General features: G+C 42.0%; 1 protein-coding gene and 1 long non-coding RNA gene across 5 annotated transcripts in view; one reads left to right on the forward strand and one right to left on the reverse strand.

The window, feature by feature from the left end:
* Window positions 1-5,934, reverse strand: part of LOC121933210 — a 48,615-nt gene extending 42,681 nt beyond the window's left edge. The window contains exon 1 of the long non-coding RNA XR_006104485.1: window positions 5,720-5,934. This is a non-coding gene — a long non-coding RNA (uncharacterized LOC121933210). The remainder of the gene's footprint in view (window positions 1-5,719) is intronic.
* A 1,009-nt stretch (window positions 5,935-6,943) lies between these two features.
* Window positions 6,944-21,311, forward strand: part of TMC2 (transmembrane channel like 2) — an 84,839-nt gene continuing 70,471 nt past the window's right edge. Inside the window, exons 1-4 of one of the 4 annotated variants that reach the window (XM_042472611.1) lie at window positions 6,944-7,048; window positions 17,825-18,165; window positions 18,740-18,787; window positions 20,220-20,550. In XM_042472611.1, coding sequence (XP_042328545.1) covers window positions 18,117-18,165; window positions 18,740-18,787; window positions 20,220-20,550 — 428 coding nt within the window. In that variant the 5' untranslated portion in view covers window positions 6,944-7,048; window positions 17,825-18,116. Of the gene's footprint in view, window positions 7,049-12,492; window positions 12,726-17,383; window positions 17,400-17,824; window positions 18,166-18,739; window positions 18,788-20,219; window positions 20,551-21,311 lie in introns of those variants that run through there. The other 3 variants (XM_042472610.1, XM_042472613.1, XM_042472612.1) reach the window with 3 other exon arrangements.

The following is a 21,311-nucleotide window of genomic DNA, read 5'->3' on the forward strand; positions in this document are numbered from 1 at the left end:
ATATCTATTGGATAATGGAATGACAGTAAAAGAGGGAATTTCAACAGGCTTCCATTTCTCTATAAAATTATCAAATTTACTTTGCTGGCAGCATGGTATATTGTTTGAGTTCTACAGAGATATTGGTCTTTTCCATCCTCTTGTCATAGCAATAGCAAGAAACCACAGTCAAAATTATCCACTCCCTCTAGATGTTATAAAAACTTTCAGAAACTGAAGCAATTCTGCCAGCATAATGAGGTAAGAAGTAAAATCTTGGTGTCTGGATCAGCATCAGCAGCTTCAGCTCGATGCTAATTATGAGGCTGAATAAGGAGTGCAATAAAACAATAAATTTCATCCACAGCAGACAAAGAATACCTTTAAAACCCTATCTCACTAAAATATAATGCAAAGTGAGTGATAAAAGTGTAATACTACAGCTAATTTGCTGGTTTACTAAAACAACCAATAAAACCAATAAAATAGAGCCACAGCAGCTCAAAAAGAAGCTACCACCGTGATCCAACATCTTCAAAGGAGAATGATCAGGATGGACTTTTAGAGATGCTAAATTCTAGAGGATAATGCAGGTGGGTCCAGTCAAGAAAGAACATGACATTTTAAACATTCAAATACAGGAAAAAACAAAGTGAATAAGTTCTTCCATCTCAATAGATAATGCAAGAACCCTTCGCCTAAAGCTTGGAAAAGAAACTTAAGCAACATCCAGCCACTTCAGGGGCATGTGTCATCTAAACACCATGCTGCAAGGATGCCTAAGGTGGCCCAAAGCCACTAACCAAAGGAGCGGATTTAATCTGCTCCTGCTGGCAGCCTGTTTTGGACTGCAGCAGTGGCCTGCTTTAAGAGTGGGTTATACAGTCACTGAAGTCCTGGCCCAATAGGGGTTGGAGTGGCCTCTGGCTGCTCCTTCGTGCCTGTCTGCTTCACCTCTTTGAATGTTGATGTTCCTTCCACCTATCTTCACTCCTCCTTCTTCTGGGTTCAGACCTGCTATTCGTATGGTATTTTCTGTGTACAAATTGAACAGGTAGGGTGATAGGGGGCAGCTTTGCCAATTGGAAAACATTCTGTTTCGCCATATTCTGTTCTAACTGTAGCTTCTTGTCCTAAGTACAGATTTCCCATCAGGATTATAAAATGTAGCCACATTTTATGTGTTTAAGAGTGTTTCATAGCTTTTCATGATTTATGCAGTTAAAGGCTTTGTTGTAGTCTATGAAACACATGCTGATTTTCTACTGCAATTCCTCGATTTGCCCCATTGACCATTGTATGTTTGCAATATAGCCCCCACTGCTTCTTCCTTTTCTGAACTTTGCTTGCACCTCCGGGATTTCTCCCTTCGTGTCATGGTTGGAGTTTATGCTTCATGTCATGATTGGAGTCGATGCTGCAGATTTTGATCATAATTTTGCTTGCATGAGAAATTTAATGCTATGGTCCTACAATTGTTGTAGTGTTTTGTGTCTCCTTTTTGTGGATTGGGATGTATATTGATAATTTCAAGTCTGTTGGCCACTGTTTTGTTTTCAATATTTGTAGAGAAAATTAACTAGAGAGGGCTACAGCTACCAAATGTAACCCATACTCTATCTCTTGTTAATGTATAGGATATTTCTGCGCAAAAAAAACCAAAAGACTTTGAGCTTTGGTCTAAAATCACCATGATCCATACAGGAAGTTAAGAATACACCTAGTAACCTTTAGATGTGTTAAACTACAGACCCCATCACTCCCAGCTAGCATGGCTGTCTGGATGACACTGTGTTGAGGAAGAGAGAACAATCCAGCTTATTCATATACTGTAGTCATGAGCAACACATTATTGATTCTATTTGCAGCAGTGTGTGTGTATGTGTGTGTGTGAGAGAGAGAGAGCTGTTCATGAGTGTCTCTTAAATATTAATTATATATTAATTATACTATATTTTCTTTAAAACCAAATGATACTTTAAACAATTAGAGCAGACAACATTATAGATCCATACTTGAGCTTCAGCTGCTCAAGAAACAGAAGAACTTCTAAATCTCCAGTTCCACATATGTAAGAAGATATTTTTCTGCCCTTGAGATAGGGAAATAATCTTTGAAGATACATGCTGAATATATGTACTGAGCTGTCAGTGCAGCTGCAGTTTCAAGATCTCTTTCTCTATGTGAAACCTAAGATTCCCTTCTATTTGTATTGCAAGATAGCTGATTGCCCAACATGTCCTTTCCATCACATAATATTGGAGCAAATTGATTATTTCTCTGGGTGATCTGAAGTAGATCCACTCAGCTTTCCTGGTTCCCAATTGCTTAATAACATCACCAACAAAAACAGAGGCATCCTAAATTTGGCTGTTAACAAGGGGGAGCCAGAAATGGATCTATGTGAAGAAGACTATGGTCCAAAACACATTGCAGAATCATCCAGTTTGAGACTGCTTTAACTGTCCTGGCTCAGTGCTAGGGAGTCCTGGGAATTGTAGTTTATTATGGCACTAGACCTCTCTGACAGAGAAGGCTAAAGAGCTTATCACTCACTTTTTAAAACCGGCTCCAGTCTCCCAGGCTGGAGCTGGGATGTGGGATGGATATGGGGATTATCGCTCACTATATCGCCACCGAACCGCCGCCCCCATCAGCCCAGGTCCAAGCAGAATCCTAGCTGTGCTCCACCAGCACTTTTTAGAAGCCAGAAAGCTTCCAACTTCTAAAAATTGCTGGTGGAGTGCAGCTGGGACCCAGCTTGGGCCTGGGCTGATGGCAGCTGGTGGTTCAGTGGCAATTTAGGCCTGGTCCAGACGGGCCTATAGGGTGCCCTCATCACGTGCTAGGGGTTAGCCGAGGGTGCTGCGTCCACATGTGCCTCAAACCTAGCACTTCGAGGGCATCAAAATGGTGGCGCCCTGTACAGATGGGCACCGCCATTTTGATGTGACAGACGCCTAGCATCCGCATGTCACGGTGCCATAATTAACTAATTAATTAATTTGTTTTATTTATATACCGCTATTCCAAAGATCATAGCGGTGAACAGCAAGTAAGCTAATTAGCAAGTAAGCTAATTTGCCCCCAACAGTCTGGGTACTCATTTTAGCGACCTCCTCAGAAGGATGCAAGCCTGAGTCGAGCTTGGGCCCTTTTGCTGGTCTTGAACTCGCAACCTTGTGGTTTTGAGTGAATGGCTGCAGTACAGGCATTTAACCACTGCGCCACCAGGGCTCCATTGGTGCACTGCAGCGTCATTATGGCACCGCAAAAAGAACCTGCTTTTCATGGGTTCTTTTTGCTCCGCGAGGGAGCCGCACGGTTTGTCCGCTGCAGCTTTCTTGCAGAGCAAACCAGGGCACCAGCATACCGTCCTTTTGGGGCGCTCTGTACCAGGCCTTAGTGAACAATAATCCCTGCCTTCATCCTGTGTCCTGGCTCCAGCCCAGGAGGCTGGAGCCAGTTTAAAAGGGTGAGGGATAAGCTCCTATATGTCTCACAAACTATACTTTCTAAAATTCCCTAACATTGAGCCAGGGCAGTTAAAGTGGTCTCAAACTAGATTATTTCTGCAATGAGCTCAATTCTGATATTAAAAACATGTACTAAGAGAGAACTTGTTCCTTTGTTCTAAGTGCATTTCTACTTCCAGAGCCTTATTTAGGTTAGATATTAGGGTTCCAGTAAAATACAAAGTAGACCCTACAAGCCTGAGTTCTGTATATCCCCTGACGTAGAAAAAATGCCTGCCATTCCTGTAATATTATTGCAACATACATGATCTGAATTCTGCGTTTTCCAAAACAAAAGATGGTATTATTACTATACCAGAGGAACATAGGAAGCTGCCCTATATCAACTGGAAGCACATGTATCCAAGTATTGCCTGTAGCAGCTCTCCAGATGTTCTGACAGGGACTTTTCTAGCACTAGCCAAAGATGACAGGAACTGAATACAAAGTGCGTGCTCATCCACTCCATTACACTGCTTTCACAGGGTCAGTCAACCTTTCGGAGATTGAATTCAAACCCACAGGCCAAATGGGCTGTCTGTTTAGCTAAAAAGCCATTTTTACTTCGTTCTTTGCTGTTCCCTCCTCACAGCCTCATCCAAGAATGTAAGGGGAGATGATGTCTGGAAGTCTTGTGGACTAGAAGCTATAGATATTCATTTGTTACAGTTGGCAGGATAGATTTATCACATGTAATTTCACCTAGGAGAGTCAATATGGTATAGTGGTTTGAGCATTGAACTACAACTCTGGAGAGCAACTCTGGAGAGCTGAGCCATGGAAACCCATCGGGTGACACATGGGCAAGTCACACTCTCTCATCCTCAGTGTAAGGTAAAGGCAAATCCCCTCAGAACAAATCTTGCCAAGAAAACCCTGTGATAGGGTCACCTTAGATTTGCCATAAATCGGAAGCAACTTGAAGGAATGCAGCAAGAGGTTCCCCTAGACTGGCTTTTCTCCAAAAGTAAAATATCAGCAAATAGGTGTGACCAGGCAGTTTTCTTTTAATTTATAATAGCTGAAGCATATATGGCTTATTGCAATAGTTGATGCAGTCAATGGCATCTCCTTTCTTCCTGCTTCTCCCCCCTTTTTTCTATCCTGAGGAATTTTATAAACAGTATTTCAAGATAGCCATCTCATATTTGCCCACCTTTTTATTTAACCTTAGAAATATTAGAAGTAATTTTTAGAGAGCCTTCTTCTCTTTTCTACCCCTTTTAAAATAAAATTTCTCAGTGAGTTATGGCAGCCCCCATCTGTTTCTAGGAAGACCCTAATCTGGATTCTCTGCTTGAACCTTGTCACTGCAATTTGGAAGACAACCAAAAACATTACCAAATTTTGATGCACCTGCTTTTCCCTTTCCCCTGCAGTGCTACTCAGACAAGAACTAAAAACATTCTGTCAGATGTTATGGGTGAACCAACATTTTTTATTCTAGGGAGCTATATCTTTGGCATTTTGACTTGAAAATCAGCAATGCAACTTAATGACCACCAAAACCACTAATCTTGTTTAATGTCCCAATGAGTTGTGACTGACACAGACATGAACATATTCTTATTTGGTATAATAGTTAAGATAGCATAGATAAGGTGTTATTTGTTGTTGTTGTTGTTATAGATGCTATTCCTCCTTTGAGAGCATGAATTTCCCTGTGTTTTTTCAAGGAAATTGTAGTCTTCTACAATAACACATTCTATGTGAAGCTAACACTGAAAATTACTTGGAGACACCAGATACTGAAAAATGCAAATATTGTGCAAAGTAGCCTAGCTCCTAATGGTAGATTGGATATTGACTTAACCATGAAATCAATGGAACAGTTCATCATGAATAATTTAGTTTCTTTAATTTCAATGGGTCTTCTATACATATGACTGCATCATACATTGAATGAGAAACTCTGGTGATAGAATTGTGGGTCAACCAAAATGCTTGGGGATATATTTTTGAATACTTTGTCATTAAAAAAAAGACCACCTTCCTCTGTAAAAGAAACTAGCACACTAGTGATAAGGGCTGCACTAGATCACTGCAGGTAAAGAGAACATCTGCCATCTGAAATGCATGCAGGCAGAATGAATGTGAATTCCACAACCACATTTTGGATCACTTGTCTCCTGGTTTCCCAGCATTTGGTAAATTCAGTAAAAAAGAATAACACAGTAGTGAAAATTTTGTGGTGTTTTTGCTCAGTGTTTAGTTCACTCACTTACCATCTGATAATGAAGTCCAACCTAATGTTCTTCAAGGTTGAATTCATTATGTTCACACACATCTCTACCTCTAGAATCCTACTGAAATCCTTTGCATGCAAACCGAGTCGGCCTTCACTCTGACAGACAAAGAGATTCCCAAGTGATCCTTCTGTAGTGATTCCAGAAGAATGGTAATGAATGCAGCAATTTTTGGACTCTTATAAAACCGATAGAAGGCACAGATAAGCTATAACAAAGAGAAGCAGCAAGGTTAAAATATTTTTGCAGATGGTACTTTGTTGTACCACTCTTCCTTTAGATAATGGGTACTGCCTCATGAGAATTAACATCCTCCTCTTTTTCATGCTGCCTGGTCTCAGGAATTTCCAACCTGGAAATTGCATCATAGGAATTTATCACACGCGAGGGCTCCTGTCATGCTCCTGTCACCCAAACATCACCAATCTGCGACAGGAGCCTCCTGGTGGGATCACGCCTGGCGCTATTAAAGGGGAACGCTTCTGGTTTCGTTATGGAAGCGTTCTCGTAATTGTTAGGAAAAGGGGCCTTTTTAAATAACATTTTATCCGTTATTTAAAAAGGGCCCTTTTTCTAACAATTATGCTGATGCTTCCATGACAAAAACGGAAGTGTAGCGCCATGAGCGATCCCACCAGGAGGCTCCTGTTGCAGTTTGGTGATGATTGGAGTGATAAACTCCATAGATTTTAGAAAACAAGTTTTTACTATGTATAAAATTCCACATCTATGGGAAGTTTCTTTACCATATCCTGGAGGATCTTGTGGCCCAAAAAGAGTCTTGCATGTCCATGGGAAACAAGATATACACTCACTTCAGCCAAACGGATGTGTGAGAATTTTCTTTGCATTTCATTTCTTTGAAATTGCACCCGTTTATTATATATGTAAACATATTGTGTGTTGCATCAGTGCTCTTGGTTTATTTCAACAAATCTGAGAATCTGGCTTTGCTTGATTTGGTTTGATCAGAATCTTGGACCTAAAATATGCTCTTAAGATTCCCTACATGGAGAAAGCCTAAAATCACACCCTGATTAAATTTTGAAAGCTCTTCCAACTGTTGGAAGGTGCTTCCCAATCAAGCCTCCTCTTTAGCCATTTGGTATTAGAGCAATGGGGCTTTAAACAGTAGGGGTTTCCTACATGTTTTTATCTTATACAGTACATGTTGTCTCTAGACCTTTTCCCATTTGCTCAATCACTCATTATGGGGATGCATCTAAGCAACCACACCATTTGATCCAAAGACCTTCCTGGTGTGTTTGCAAAGCCTCCTCTCTCTAGTCTTCCTCCTCCTTCAAGATGGTGAGTGCAGGCTCTGCTGAGCTGCTTCTCTTGAAACTTTCCTGTAAGCCAGGGCCTAGGCACTGTATACAAGCATGTTTCAATGTAATTAGTAAAGTTTTTAATGATGAAACTTGCAGACTGCCTATTTGCCTTACTTTTGTGAAACTTTGCTAATCTCAGAGAGACCCAAGAGAGTCAGCACTTCCACTTGTGAACTCTACTAAAGGAGGCCGAGCATTAACTGAACCAGTCTTCATCTTTCCCAGAAAAGGGCTAACACCCTGGGAATCTATTTTTAATTCAACATTACCCTTACTAGCAAATGAAACAAAACAAAAAAATCAGTGTGGGGAAAGGATCATTTGCAATAAAAGATCCCCTGCCACTGCAAACTGGATTTTCTCACATTATCAAGCTACATTCTATACTTCACAATAGTTGAAATTACAGACAAAGAGATAACAATGCAGTGCTCTGGAAGGAACTACCATTAAGCATAGCGACCAGCAGATTCTACAGGGGCAGAGAACAGTAGCAAGATGTTGGAGGACAGGCCCTTGCCAGCCACATGTGTGCTGAAGCCTATGGCTTGCAGGTGTAATGGGAGATAGTTGTGTGTACCAAAGTAAGATTCAGATGTCCATCTGGTCAGAATCTCTGCACAGAATGGAAAGTGCACCATTTTGTCCTTCATTTCAGAGTGGAAGATGCCTTGGGCCACCTCTGCCTCTTCCTAAAAAGGCTCAGTACTGACTAATAAAGCAAATTTGGCAGATTCAGATTGGTTTGTATGAGCACTAGAGGACACTACATTATTTCTGAGCAGAATGGCACTGTCCAAAGCTTGCTATTTTCACCATTGATAGCAATTGAATCAAAATAAATAATATTAAACTACCATGCCCTCCAACATTCCTGATTTGGTGGGGACACAGCTAGTTAATCATATGTCATCCCATTGTGGAATTGCTTCTCCCAGCCACATCTAGAAAGATTAATAGGCCATGCTGGTGAAACAAGTACCCTACTTTATTTGGAGAAAAACTGCCTTTCTGCCCCTTACCCTGACAGACGAGAATCTAAACAAAATGGGAGCCCCGAGCCACAAGCTCATGCCCTCTAATATAGTTTGTCAAGGTTCCCAAATCACTACTGTAAAAGGCATGTGCTGGGAAAATTCCATTAAGCTAGGAAATTCAATATATGTTTTGATTATAGCTTAAGCATCAATTGCCCATGTACAACCGCCTTTATGGTAAACTATCATTCCCCAGTTCTTGCTAAATAACTCATTCACAATACTTCACCAGTGTCAGCTTGTTTTTCTGAAGGAAATTTCCTGAGACAATACACACTTCAAAAGGGATGCAAGCATTTTTTTTCCCTGGTTAGCTCATGGGAAGGAAGCCATGATAGTTTCTCTTTCAATCTCACTTTTACTCCTGCTTTTAAAACCTCCCAGTTTCTTTCTCTTCCTCTCACTTTCTCCTTTTGTCCTGATTATAGTTTGTTTGCTAAAAACTGATATTAAAATGCAAAAGTAGTTTGCACTCAGTTAACTCAGCAACGGGGAGAGGACAGGAAGGGATGGAATCTTCCTTTTGCCAGTTGACATCCCAACTGGGAACATATCTGCATTGAGTAGTTATAGCCATCTAATACCACTTTTATTGTCACTGCTCCAACTCACAGAACCATGGGGTTTGTAGTTTGGTGAAGTACCTAGATTTCTCTGGTAGAAACCAATTCCTTAGTCCTCTCCTCTACATTTCAGTACAGTCCGCCCTTGCCTTACATGGGGGAATCTGTTCCGCCACCCACCCACCCTGTGTAAGGCAAAAAAAATGTGTATGCTCAAGCCTCATTAGATATAATGGGGCTTGTGCTCATCGCACGGTTATGTGACTGAAGGTAAGGATGAGAGCAAAGTGAATTTCTCCCATCCTCATCCCATTCTTTTAATGCCATTAATACCAAATGATGGGTCCATTACACTTCACCAAAGGAGAAGAACAGGAGAATTGTGCAGTGTGTGATAATCTTTGTCACAATTGCATGAATGGGACGAGATAAGGATTGGAGCAATCCACTGTGCTCTTATCCTTACACTCAGTGTGATAATCTCCTTAGTTAACACTTGAGACAGAAAGGTTGATAAGAAAGGTTGGTTCTGGCCTCACTTTTTAGAAGTGGGAGTCTTTGTTTTTGCTATGTAAATTTGCTATCACAAGAGGGAGCTCTTAATTGCTTTATTTCCGGGTTCGCTAAATTCACTGCCCTTATCCCTGCAAGCCTCTTTTTATAAACTACACTAAAACTCTGATTTATATCTCATGGGAATCCTCTTCCAGGTGAGCATCAGGATGGGGACATAGGACATTATGTAGGAGAACACTGCACTACACTGTGAATAGGAATATTATTCCACTTTTATTGTTATAGTGCCTCCTGTGGCATTCTGTGGTTTGTAGTACTGTATAATGAGGCTTATGAGCTCTCTGAGGCCTGTTACAGACTGCCAAAATAAAGCTGCTTCGGGACTCTTTGGAGATATGCTATTTAAATTATGCATGCATCCTAAGAATCCGGAAGCTGCACCAAAACTGCACTCCAGTGCTTAGGAATGAAGTGTGGCATTGGCACGACCTCCGGACTCATAGGACCCATGCATCATTTAAATAGCATACCTCCAAAGAGACCCAAAACAGCATTATTTTGGCCATCTGTAATAGGCCTGAGAATCCTAAATGTCCCTCCCTAAACCACAAATCCCAGTATTCTACAAGAGGCAACCATAGCAGTAAAAGTGGAATAGTTGTCTGTAACAGTGTAATGCAGTATTGCCTACCACATAAGCCCTATTCTCATCCCTATTGCATCAGTTAATAAAAATGGAAACATACTGGTTTCAGAGCAGCCATTATTGCACATCTTGTCCATTGTGCAATTGGGCCTCCTTCTGTCATTGTCTTCTCTCTTCCATACTTCCTCTTAACCCTGCCTCCCTTCCCTATGCCCTACCCTCCATGCTTTTCAGGGGTTTTATTTTTTTCTCCCACACAATTCCAGAGTTCTAATGAGATGTTAAGTTTAAAAAGAAAAGAAATAGAAAAAAATGAAATTACCGTATATACTCAACTATAAGTCGACTGCATGTATAAGTTGAGAGAAGATTTGGGGCAAAAATTATGGATTTTTATATAACCCATGTATAAGTCAAGGATTAAACTTAGAGGCATGTAACAAAGGATGTAAAGGATGAAGGAAAGAAAAAGGATGCCAAAGCACACAGTATATAGTTAAAACAGTGAAATTCACTACCACACCAAGTACTGATACCTCTCAAACTGGAAACTTTTACAGTTTATACAAATTCATGTGGGGTATGATAATCCATGGCTAGTAACCAGGATGTGTAGATATTATCGCCAATATCACAGGCAGTTTGCCTTTATTCATTTCATTTATATGCCACTTTTCTCCAAGAGTGGGACCAAGGTGGCTTCCAGATATAACCACTTGAGCCACCGCATCCCAAATATTTTATTATGTACTTCACCATATTTTTCTCATGAACTTGTCTTTCTTAAAATGCCTTGTTGGCTTTCAATATACTTATAGAACTCTCAGCAAAACAAATCATTAAAATTGTATTTTACTAGCGACAAACCTTTGACTGACTCTACATTTCAATTATTACTTTCATTTATAGTTTTCCCATTTGCTCTCTCATCCCTTCTGTTTCTTCCTCAACCCAAATCACACACTTTCACACACACTGCTTCCGTTTGGTGTTGCTGATCTGCTTCAACAATCCAAATCCTGTTTTCCTTTCCACATCTCCATTGGTAAAAGACAAAAACAAAATCACCACATAGTCAATGATAGTCTTCTCTGCACCTGCAACTAACAAGTAACCGAGGCAGTAATAACTCTGTTGAGATACCTCTTGCTTACCTGCTGGGATGACATAAGGACAGGTTTTCTGGCTCAAAACAGAGGACATTTTGCAATTCCTCCCAGATCCTTGGACATAAGGTTGAAATGAGGAATGTCTGTGGAAAGAAGGACTTCTGGTCACCCTGCCCCACTCCCACACACCCCAGCAGCCACAGTGGATGGATGGCAGAGGTCGGCTGGTGGAGGAGATGACTGGGGGGTCTTAAGGTGGATGTTGAGCAAGTGCCCCACCAAATGAAATACACAGATATAGGATGGGGGACACCTGGCTGAACGAGACTATGTGTGAGAGGGATCTGGGAGTCCAAGTAGACCACAAGTTGAATATAAGTCAACAGTGTGATGTGGCAGCTAAAAAGGCCAATGCAATTTTAGGCTGCATCAATAAAAAGTGTCTAGATCAAGGGAAGTAATTGTGCCACTCTATTCTGCTTTACTCAGACCCCAACTGAAATACTGTGTCCTGAGCACCACAATTCAAAAAGGACATTGAGAAACTAAAGCATGTCCAAAGAAGGGCGACTAAAATGGTGAAGGGTCTGGAAATGATGCCCTATGAGGAACGACTTAGGGAGCTGGGGATTTTTTAGCCTTGAGAAGAGAAGGTTAAGAGGTGATATGATAGCCCTGTTTAAATGTTTGAAGGGATGTCATATTGAGGAGGGAGCATGCTTGTTTTCTGCTGCTCCTGAGACTAGGACCCGGAGCAATAGATGCAAGCTCCAGGAAAAGAGATTCCACCTCAACATTACTAAGAACTTCCTGACAGTAAGGGCTGTTCGACAGTGGTACACACTCCCTCGGAGAGTGGTGGAATCTCCCTCCTTGGGGGTCTTTAAGCAGAGACTGGATGGCCATGTCGGAGATGCTTTGATTGTGATTTCCTGCATGGCAGGGGTTTGGACTGGATGGCCCTTGTGGTCTCTTCCAACTCTATGATTCTATGATTCTAAGTGTTTGCCCCTTCTCATGGTGTCACTTGGTGTGGTTCACACCCCCTTGTGATGGTGTCACTGATACCATGGATCCCTAGAAAAACAAATCAGTAGGTCTGAGAGTAAACTAGGCTTGAACTCACACTAGAAGCCAAGATGACTAAACCAGGGCTGTTGCCCTTTGGACATATAAGAAAGTTGTTGTGTGAGTGATGGAAAAGGCGACAGTGCTCCATAAAGTGGAAGATAGGAAAAGATGAAGACAGCAGGAAAAAGGATGCAGAAAAAGAGAAACTGCACTACACATGAATTGATTCAGTCAGGGAAAACATTACCTTCTGTTTGCAAGATCTGAACAGGGCAGCTGTTGACTGGGAATCTTGGATGTCTTTCATTCATAGGGTAACCATAAGTCAAAGTTTACATGATAACAAATAATAACAACAAAACCTTTAATGGCCCACAGTTACCTTGTATTGGCTTGAGCAGCACATGCTAGTAAAACATCATGCAAGGCTGTGTCAGTGATTCTTTTTTCCTTGTGTCCCCAAGGTACCCAAGTGCCAAGGTGGGCAACAGCAGTGGCTATAAGGGTCTATTTCCTTCTTTTGCAATACTCCAGGGATCACAAAGTCTGTGAAAACTGCAAAAACAAAATAAGAGGAAGAGGCTGGAATCATATTGCCACAGCTCTTGCACCCTATATAAAGGTGAACTGCAGCTCCTGAAGGCTGTCAAGAGACGCAGTTCATGGTCTTTAAGCAGAGGCTGGATGGCCATCTGTTGGAGATGCTTTGAATGTGAGTTCCTGCATGGCAGGGGGTTGGACTAGGTGGCCCTTGTCTCTTCCAATTCTATGATTCTATGATTCTATGACCCTTTTATTAGCCAGAAAAAAGGGTGGCCCCAAGATCAGGCATAACTGACCACCTGCAGTCACCAATGAAGTTTCCCACTTCCAGTCCATATATGTGAAATGTGGGAAAAGGGACCCTGTGTTTTGCCTCAAGTAGCCAAATGGCTTGGTCCAGCCTAGCTTCTTAGGCAACCTAAGCAACTTACTTATAGATGAGCCGAATGTTGGATAAATGTAACCCAAGGATTAATCAGCTAAAACCCTATGTTAACCAAAAACGAAGAAAGGAAGGCAATGTGATCTGGTTAAATATTAAGGAGTCTGGTGGGTGTACTTCAAGGATTCAGTTACAGTTTGTCTGATAACATAAAACTAAAAGAGAAGAAAACAAATTTGTTGAGAAATTCATAGGTCCAAAGTCTATTTAAAGTTATGAGAGGGATTAGAAATTGAGGTTCACTTTTAAAAAGAGAGATTCTTGCTCTCCTTCTTACTAAACCAACCCAGGCATACCAAACACATTGCTACAGCTTGATGAATTGTTCATGCTCTGTGCACTAGTCTGACATTTACATAAGTAATTGTTTAGGTTCACAGTTGCACATTACTAATTTATATCTTGCGTGCAGCAAGCTCTGGAGGGAAAAAAAAGCAATCTGTTAAGCTCTCAGCCCATAACTCTTAGGAAAAAATAAAGTCAGCAAGACATTTCACATCCTCCTAGGAAAACTATCCCCATATGCTAAGTAGAAAAACAGATAATTTAAATGCTTGCTATTTAACAAAGAGAGAACAAATTATTTGCCATATCAAATACATACATCTATATCAACTGTCCATGGAAGACATGGGGTAGACATTCCTCCAGCCAGAGTTATGACTAGTTTCCAAAGCCAAGCTTCATCTCTGGAATCTATAACCATTCTGAGATAACTTGAGCATTTGAAGAGCATTTTTCCTTTTCCTTGAGACACAGCAACCTACTCATGCTTTATCTGAAACTTAGGAGACAAGTCTTCTAGATCAGAGAATTCAGTTTCAAGACTAACACAGCAATTTTGTTTTTATTTTTTAAAAACAATCACTCTTAAACTACTGCCTATATGACCCTTCCCTAACTGTCCTTAAGGACAAGGAAGAAAAATGGGAAAGAAATTACTTCCCTTCGATGGCTTATTGAACTGTCATTGAACAACTATAAATCCCACAAATAAATAAACAAACAAACTCTTGGCATATTTATTCTCTCTTGTGGAGGCATTATTGACTACTGTGGTTACTATTTGGCTCAGTGGGCTGATGATAGATTCCACCGTATCTCTTTCCTCCTCTGATGTTTATCTCTTGCCTACTATTTCCCATCCTGCCCTACTGGGACCAGTGTTTTATGGAATATTTAACATGTCCCTCTTTCTGAGTCTGAATAAGGCTTATCCTATGGAAACAGGAGTGAGAATCATGTCACACACACACACACAGCTCTCCATTTTTCCACCAAGTCCACAACCCCAAACTGCATAAAAACAATCTGACTTCCCAAAAATGGCAAAAAAAATTGGTTGAGAGTTTTTCAAGTAGTACAATTGGATCTTTGTATTAATAATAATAATAATAATAATAATAATTTGTTTTATTTATATACCGCTATTCCAAAGATCATAGCGGTGGACAGCAAATAAGCTAATTAGCAAGTAAGCTAATTTGCCCCCAACAGTCTGGGTACTCATTTTAACGACCTCGGAAGGATGCAAGCCTGAGTCGAGCTTGGGCCCTTTTGCTGGTCTTGAACTCGCAACCTTGTGGTGTTGAGTGAATGGCTGCAGTACAGGCATTTAACCACTGCGCCACCAGGGCTCCTTCTATTACAGAAAATCTGTTCCAGATCCCCTGTGGATACGAAAAAACATGGGACTTCAACTCCCATTATTCCTAATGGTAGTGTGACATGCATGTAGCCACTAGCACAGCCATGTGCATGCATGTAGTTATCAGTAAGACTCAAGCAAGAGTTACCATATATAAGAAAACCAAAGAAACTTTATTTAAACAAGTCCACAGGCAACTCCTAACAGTCTCTTCTCCCTCAACTCTGTCTCTTTATTGGTGTGTGCTGAGTGAATAACTTCCAGGTAGCTATTCCCTTACCCTAAGTCTTCCCTCTTTATCACAATGAGCCCGTACAGACAGGCCAAAATAAAGCTGCTTCGGGTCACTTTGGAGGTATGCTGTTTAAACAATGCATGCGTCCTAAGAGGCCGGAAGCCATGCCAAAGCCATGCTCCAGTCCTAAGCATCGACCAGGGAAGTGTGACCTTGTTGGTGCTTTTGGACATCTCAGCGGCTTTCGATACCATTGACCATGGTATCCTTCTGGAACGTCTGAGGGAATTGGGTATTGGGGGCACTGCACTCCAGTGGTTCCGATCCTACCTCTCGGGCAAATTCCAGATGGTGCAGTTGGGGGGACATTTGCTCCTCTAAGAGGGAACTGACATCTGGTGTCCCTGAAGGAGCTATTTTGTCCCCCACTTTGTTTAACATTTACATGAAATCGCTGGGAGAAATCATCCTGAGACACAGGGCGCGGTGTTATCAGTACGCTGATGACACCCAAATTTGTTTCTCTATGGCAGGTTACAAACCGCCATTAAAGTACGGACTCAGTCCGTACTAGGGTTAGGAAGGTGCGATGCTTCCGCACCCCCCTAACCCTAGTATGGACTGAGTCCGTACAAAATGGTGGCTCCCCTTCCACAAGGGGGCCGCCATGACGACGTCACGACCGTGCCGCCTCTACACGGGGCGGCGCGGACGTGACATTGTCGGTCCATGCCAGGGCGCCTAGGGCGCCCTTTCCGCGGACCAGGAAGGAGCTCCGTTTCAGAGCTCCTTCCTGGTTTGCGGCAGCGCTTTGCTTCGCTGGGCACAGCCTTCAGACGGCTGCACCCAGCGAAGCAATGGAGAAAGGGGCCAAGCAGCCCCTTTCTCCTTCTCCCCACTGCCGCGGGGTGTCCTTGGGGCTTGAAGCCCCAGGGACACCCCTTTTCAGGCTGCGGGTAAGCGGCGTTTTGCTGCTTCCCCGCAGCCTGAAAAGCGGCGAATCAGGGCCTCAGGGCTGCCGTTCTGGCAGCTGAGGCCCCGATACACCGGGGAAAGGGGCGGGTGCAGCCCGCCCCAAATGGGCGGTCTATAACCCGCCAAAGTCTCCGACTGATTCAGTTACTAAGGATGGCGTCTCTCCTCTGAACGCCTGCCTGGAGTCAGTAACGGGCTGGATGAGGGAAAACAAACTCAGACTGAATCCAGAGAAAATGGAAATACTTGTGATAGGTTCCCCAGGCCCGGGGAAGGAAATTTATCAGCCTGTCCTGGACGGGGTCACACTTCCCCTAAAGGACAAATTTCGCAGTTTAGGAGTACTTCTGGATTCGTCCCTGCAGTTGGCATCTCAAGTAGATGCGACGGCCAGAAGTGCTTGCTATCAACTTCGGTTGATACGCCAGCTGCAACCCTACCTAAGCCGAAGGGACCTTGAAACAGTGGTACATGCTCTGGTAACCTCTCGTCTAGATTTCTGTAATGCTTCCGCACCCCCCTAACCCTAGTATGGACTGAGTCCGTACAAAATGGTGGCTCCCCTTCCACAAGGGGGCCGCCATGATGACGTCACGACCGTGCCGCCTCTACACGGGGCTCTACATGGGGCTACCCTTGTATCAAGTCCGGAAGCTTCAGTTAGTACAAAATATGGCAGCCAGATTGGTCACCAGTGCATCTAGGTTTGACCATATAACATCCACGCTGAAAATTCTTCACTGGCTGCCTTTTCGTTTCCGGGCACAATACAAGGTGTTGGTTGTCACCTATAAAGCCCTACATGGCTTGGGCCCGAGTTACTTGAGGGACCGCATCTCCCCCTATGAGCCACCAACTTATTGGAAACACAATCTTCCAAATACACTATGTTTCCTCATCCCAAAGGGCCTTCACAATAATGGCCTTCCTGAGGAGCTCCGTCTCACAACCCCCTTGGAAACATTTAAAAAGATACTTCAAACTGTATTCTTTTGTCAACCTCCCTCCCCCCGAGGAGTGAAGACCAATAAGCCTGTTGACAACGATATTCTGCCTTGCCCTGGATGCTGGATGTTTGATGGATTGTTGTATTGTATTGATGTAGTATTGGTGTAACATTTTTGTGCTTTTATATAGTGTTATAGCTATTGGTTTTTAGTAGTCTGTAACCCCGCTTCGATCCTTTGGGAGAGGCGGGGAAACATAAATAAATTTTATTATTATTATTATTATTATTATTATTAAGGCCTGGAGCGCAGCTTTGGCGCAGCTTCTGGCCTCTTAAGATGCATGTGTCATTTAAACAGCATACCTCCAAAGTGACCTAAAGCAGCTTTATTTTGGCTTGTCTCAGGGTCACTGATACAGTTAGGCAGAGTAGGTGGTTGCCTCGGGCAGCAGATTGTGGATGTCATGAAAGTGCAGCAAATTACTAATTATTTAATTTGTTATTATCTTATTTTTACTTCTAGGTAAGGGGAATAGGCTCAAGTGCCAAAATAAGATTTATGGCTTTGGGTAACATGTACCTGGATTTGAGCAGGTAGGTCAGAGCTTGAACATATTTTTTGACTACAGCTTCCAGAATTTCCCAAAAAGCACAGCTCATGGCCATGCTGGCTGGGGGATTCTGGGAATTGTAGTACAAAAGATAACTTTTCCAAGCCTTAGGGTGGGGTGTACAATTTTACTGCTCTGTCTCAGGCAGCAAAATGTCATGGCACAGCCCTGCTATGTAGGAAGGAAAAGGGCAACTTTCCTAAGAAACAGAAACAGTATTTTAAGTGTGTGTGTGTGTGTGTGTGTGCGTGTAGAGTTTTACAAATGTTTCCATCCATATGCTTCCAGTGACATGTGCAATGGCAGTCACAGCATCTTCTTCTCAGCTGATACTATTGATACTACTGAGTACTCACCAAAGGGCTTTCCTTCATGTTTAAGTAATGTGATGCAATGCAATGCCAACAGGTGCCTTCTGTGTTGAAAAAAGATCAGAGCTGAAAGTGGCTGGATTAGATTGGTACCCTGAATCTTCCTGTACTTGCAACCTGTAAACTGAAGCGGCTGTGTAATACAAGAACCATGTTGGAGAGAACATGTTACCGTCAGTTCATTGATGGCTTGCTTTGTGAAACCAGCATGAAGGCAAAGAAGGCAGCATTGGGAAGAGGTGTGACCAGTGAGTTATAACTGGAGTGGACAAAATCCTTGCTTAAGGGTGCTGAATTTTTAAAAAGAAAAGAAAAAGATAATATCCATCATGGTAAAGAAGAAGAAGAAATGTGAATTGGAAATTATTATGGATAATGGTTTGTATGAATTTTTCATTATTTACCCATTATTTTGTGTATGGGGAGTTGTGGGGGAAGATATGTTTAATTCATGGATGATGTTCAAGGAAAGTGTTTTTATACAATGGTATACGGGGGAAAATAATTAATTTATATAGTGGACCCTTGGTGGGGTTTGGTTCCAGGATTTCCTGTGGGTACCAAAATCCATGGATGGTCAAGACCCATGAAATACAGTGACATAGTAAAATAGTGTCCCTTATATAAAATGGCGAAATTAAAGTTTGCTTTTTGGAATATATATATATATGCACGCGCGCACACACACACACACACACACACACACATATATATATTAGTGTTTTCAAGCTGTGGATGATTGAATCTATGGATAAAGAATCTGTGGTACAGAGGGCTGACTGTACACTGCCAGATTAGGATGTCAAAAGCAGAGCTATTCACAGTTTCAAATTCAGTTATCATCAGCCAGAAATCCATCCTGAGAAGCCATATCCTTTTCCTCAATCAGAATCATCTGAATTTTTAAGAGCCAACAACACATGTGCTCATCCTGTTTACTTGTGTTTTGCAGTTGGAATAGAGATTGATGGACAAGTGGAAAGTGACTCAGAGAGTGAAGGTAAATGAGAGATTAATAGCTGTTGTCTTTGGAAAGAGGGTGTTAAAGAATTTATTATCCTGAGAGTGACATGCTGTGCATAGAAAATGCTATGATGATGCTATGTAAGCAGTTGTAAGGTCTTGACTTAAAGTCTGATTTTAATACAGAGCTCTATATTTTCTTGGCCAGTCAGTGGGATACTGTGCTGTAAAATGAAATAAAACCTCTTAGTATATCTCACAACAGGCGTTGGAACCACATAGCCCATAGGCCGCATACAGCCTTGTGGCCACTTTTGTGATTCTTCGACCACTCAGGGGTCCCTATTCCCCTTGCTTCATTTTTGCCAGGAGGGGCTGGTGTAATACTAGTTAACTGTTAAATTATGGGAATGGAGCCATTGGGCAACATGTTCAATTAACACATCATTGCAAAGCAGAAGTGTAAAACCTGTGATTTTCCAGATGTTTTGGACTTTAAGCTCCATAGTTCCTTACCACTAGTCATTTTTTAAAATAATTTTATTCAGTTTTTTAAAATACACAAATATAAAATAGCACACATTCCTTCCATAAATTCAATAACAAACAATAACAGTGAATACAATTACATTCGTTACTTCCTTCCTACTGGTTTGGCGACAGTATCTTCAGAGTTTATGGTTATCTTTAATATGACAAAATAAATCTTCTTTCCTTCTAGAGTATTTCCAAATTGGATAGGGCTGATAGGAGCCATAGGCTACAACATCTGCAGGGCCAGCACTTCTCCACTTTTGTTATAAAGAGATGGTCCATTGTGTCCTTAAAGTTAAAATGCTATGCTCTCCTATGTACCTAGAATAATAACATTGGCCTAAATCCAATTGACAATTCCGATTGACTCAATTGGATTTACCTATGTGTTGACTCACCATTCAACAATGGATTCAATTGTCTACTTCAGTTGGGACTAATCAACAGGATTCTGGGTAATATTACCCAGGATTCTGGGTAATATTTGTCTCTATGGCACAACTCTGGCAGAGGTCTCAGTATTATATTTGTGTATAACACAAATAAGGGGATGGATCCAAACATATTCATTTTTAGAGCAGATCTACTGAAATCAGGCACTAGAGTACTTTGGCTGAAAAGTCTAACTATCCCATGATACCATAGACATTGCCTTGACCGTTAAAATGGCATCATTTTGCTCCTGTTGTGCAGTGTGGAAAGGCATTAAACTCTCAGTGGGTTTACTCTAAGTAAAGGTCTGAATCCAGTCAAATGTATTGCAGTGGGTGGCTGGAGAGACCACTGCAATCCCTGAAGCTGCTCTTATGGATTCCTAGAAAGTGACTTTAGTTTCTTGCCTATACTTGACTGATGAAAGGCTAATCCTTAATTACAACAATATCAGCTGAGTGGAAATTTATTCAAAATGAGCTTCTTGTTTCCTTTGAGAACAGATGAGGAGGAGAATGAAAAGATAACCAGGAGGCAGAATACAAAGGAAATGGCAAAGGCAAAGAAAAAACAACCTGACGAGAGGGATGCTGATGATGAAAGTGAAGAAGAGGAAGAAGACAGTCCCAGGAGGAAAAAAACAAATAGGAAGAAAAATCAGAAAGCAGGTGCTAGCGGGGGAGGAGAAAGTGAAGAAGAGGAAACAGTAACGGGGAAGGAAAAGGCAGTCAAAAAAATCCCCCATAAAGAGCAAAAGGAAGTTGAAAACAAAGACAAACAATCAAACAAGAAAGCAAAGGGAAAGGATAAAAAGAAGAAAAACGTCACTGGGAGGTATGACATTTTCAGCAAATCCCAGATCAAAAATCCCTAAGGCGTGCCCTAAAACAGCCTCACCCAATCTGGTGCCCTTCAGACTGGCTGTATTACAATGCCTATGCTGTCTGAGAATGATGACAGATATAGCCCAACACATTTGGAGGGCTCCAGGTTTGGGAAATGTTGCTCTAAGGATATTTTGTATTCAGGTATAGAGTTACAATAAAGTAAATCAGTGGCATCATCGGGTGTGTGTGTGTGTGTGTGTGCAGTAGTGCAGCCCACACCAGGTGACACCCCAGAAGGGGGGGGGTGACACCTGGTTGTGCCCCACCCTCTATGCCATCCCTACATGCGCTCCTCCCCACATCATCCTCATGCTCACCTGCATGCACTCTCACCCCCCCATACCATCCCCACATGTGCTCCCACCCCCTAGTGCTCCCCTACATCTGCACCCACCATCACCCATCAGGAAAAGGACGGGGCAGCACAAGAGGGGGGAGCGTGCACAACCCCCTGAAGCTCTGCATCCCAAACTGGGTGACACCTGTGGTAAATGTTTATAAAATAGTAGATGCTTGTTTTCATCTGTGAATGACACAAGGTTTTCAATCACTGCTATGTTTAGCCAAATAATCTTCTTCATGAAGTCTGGTCCTTTTCTGGCCACTACTTCTGTGTATTTCACAGGAGAAACATTGATTTAATTAGTGCTTGTATCATTCAGGAATGATTCAAAGCGTGCCCTGTTAAGCGAGCTATCAGTGATTAAA

Source organism: Sceloporus undulatus, chromosome 6 (assembly GCF_019175285.1).
Source record: "Sceloporus undulatus isolate JIND9_A2432 ecotype Alabama chromosome 6, SceUnd_v1.1, whole genome shotgun sequence".
In the NCBI taxonomy this organism is placed as follows: Eukaryota; Metazoa; Chordata; class Lepidosauria; order Squamata; family Phrynosomatidae; genus Sceloporus; species Sceloporus undulatus.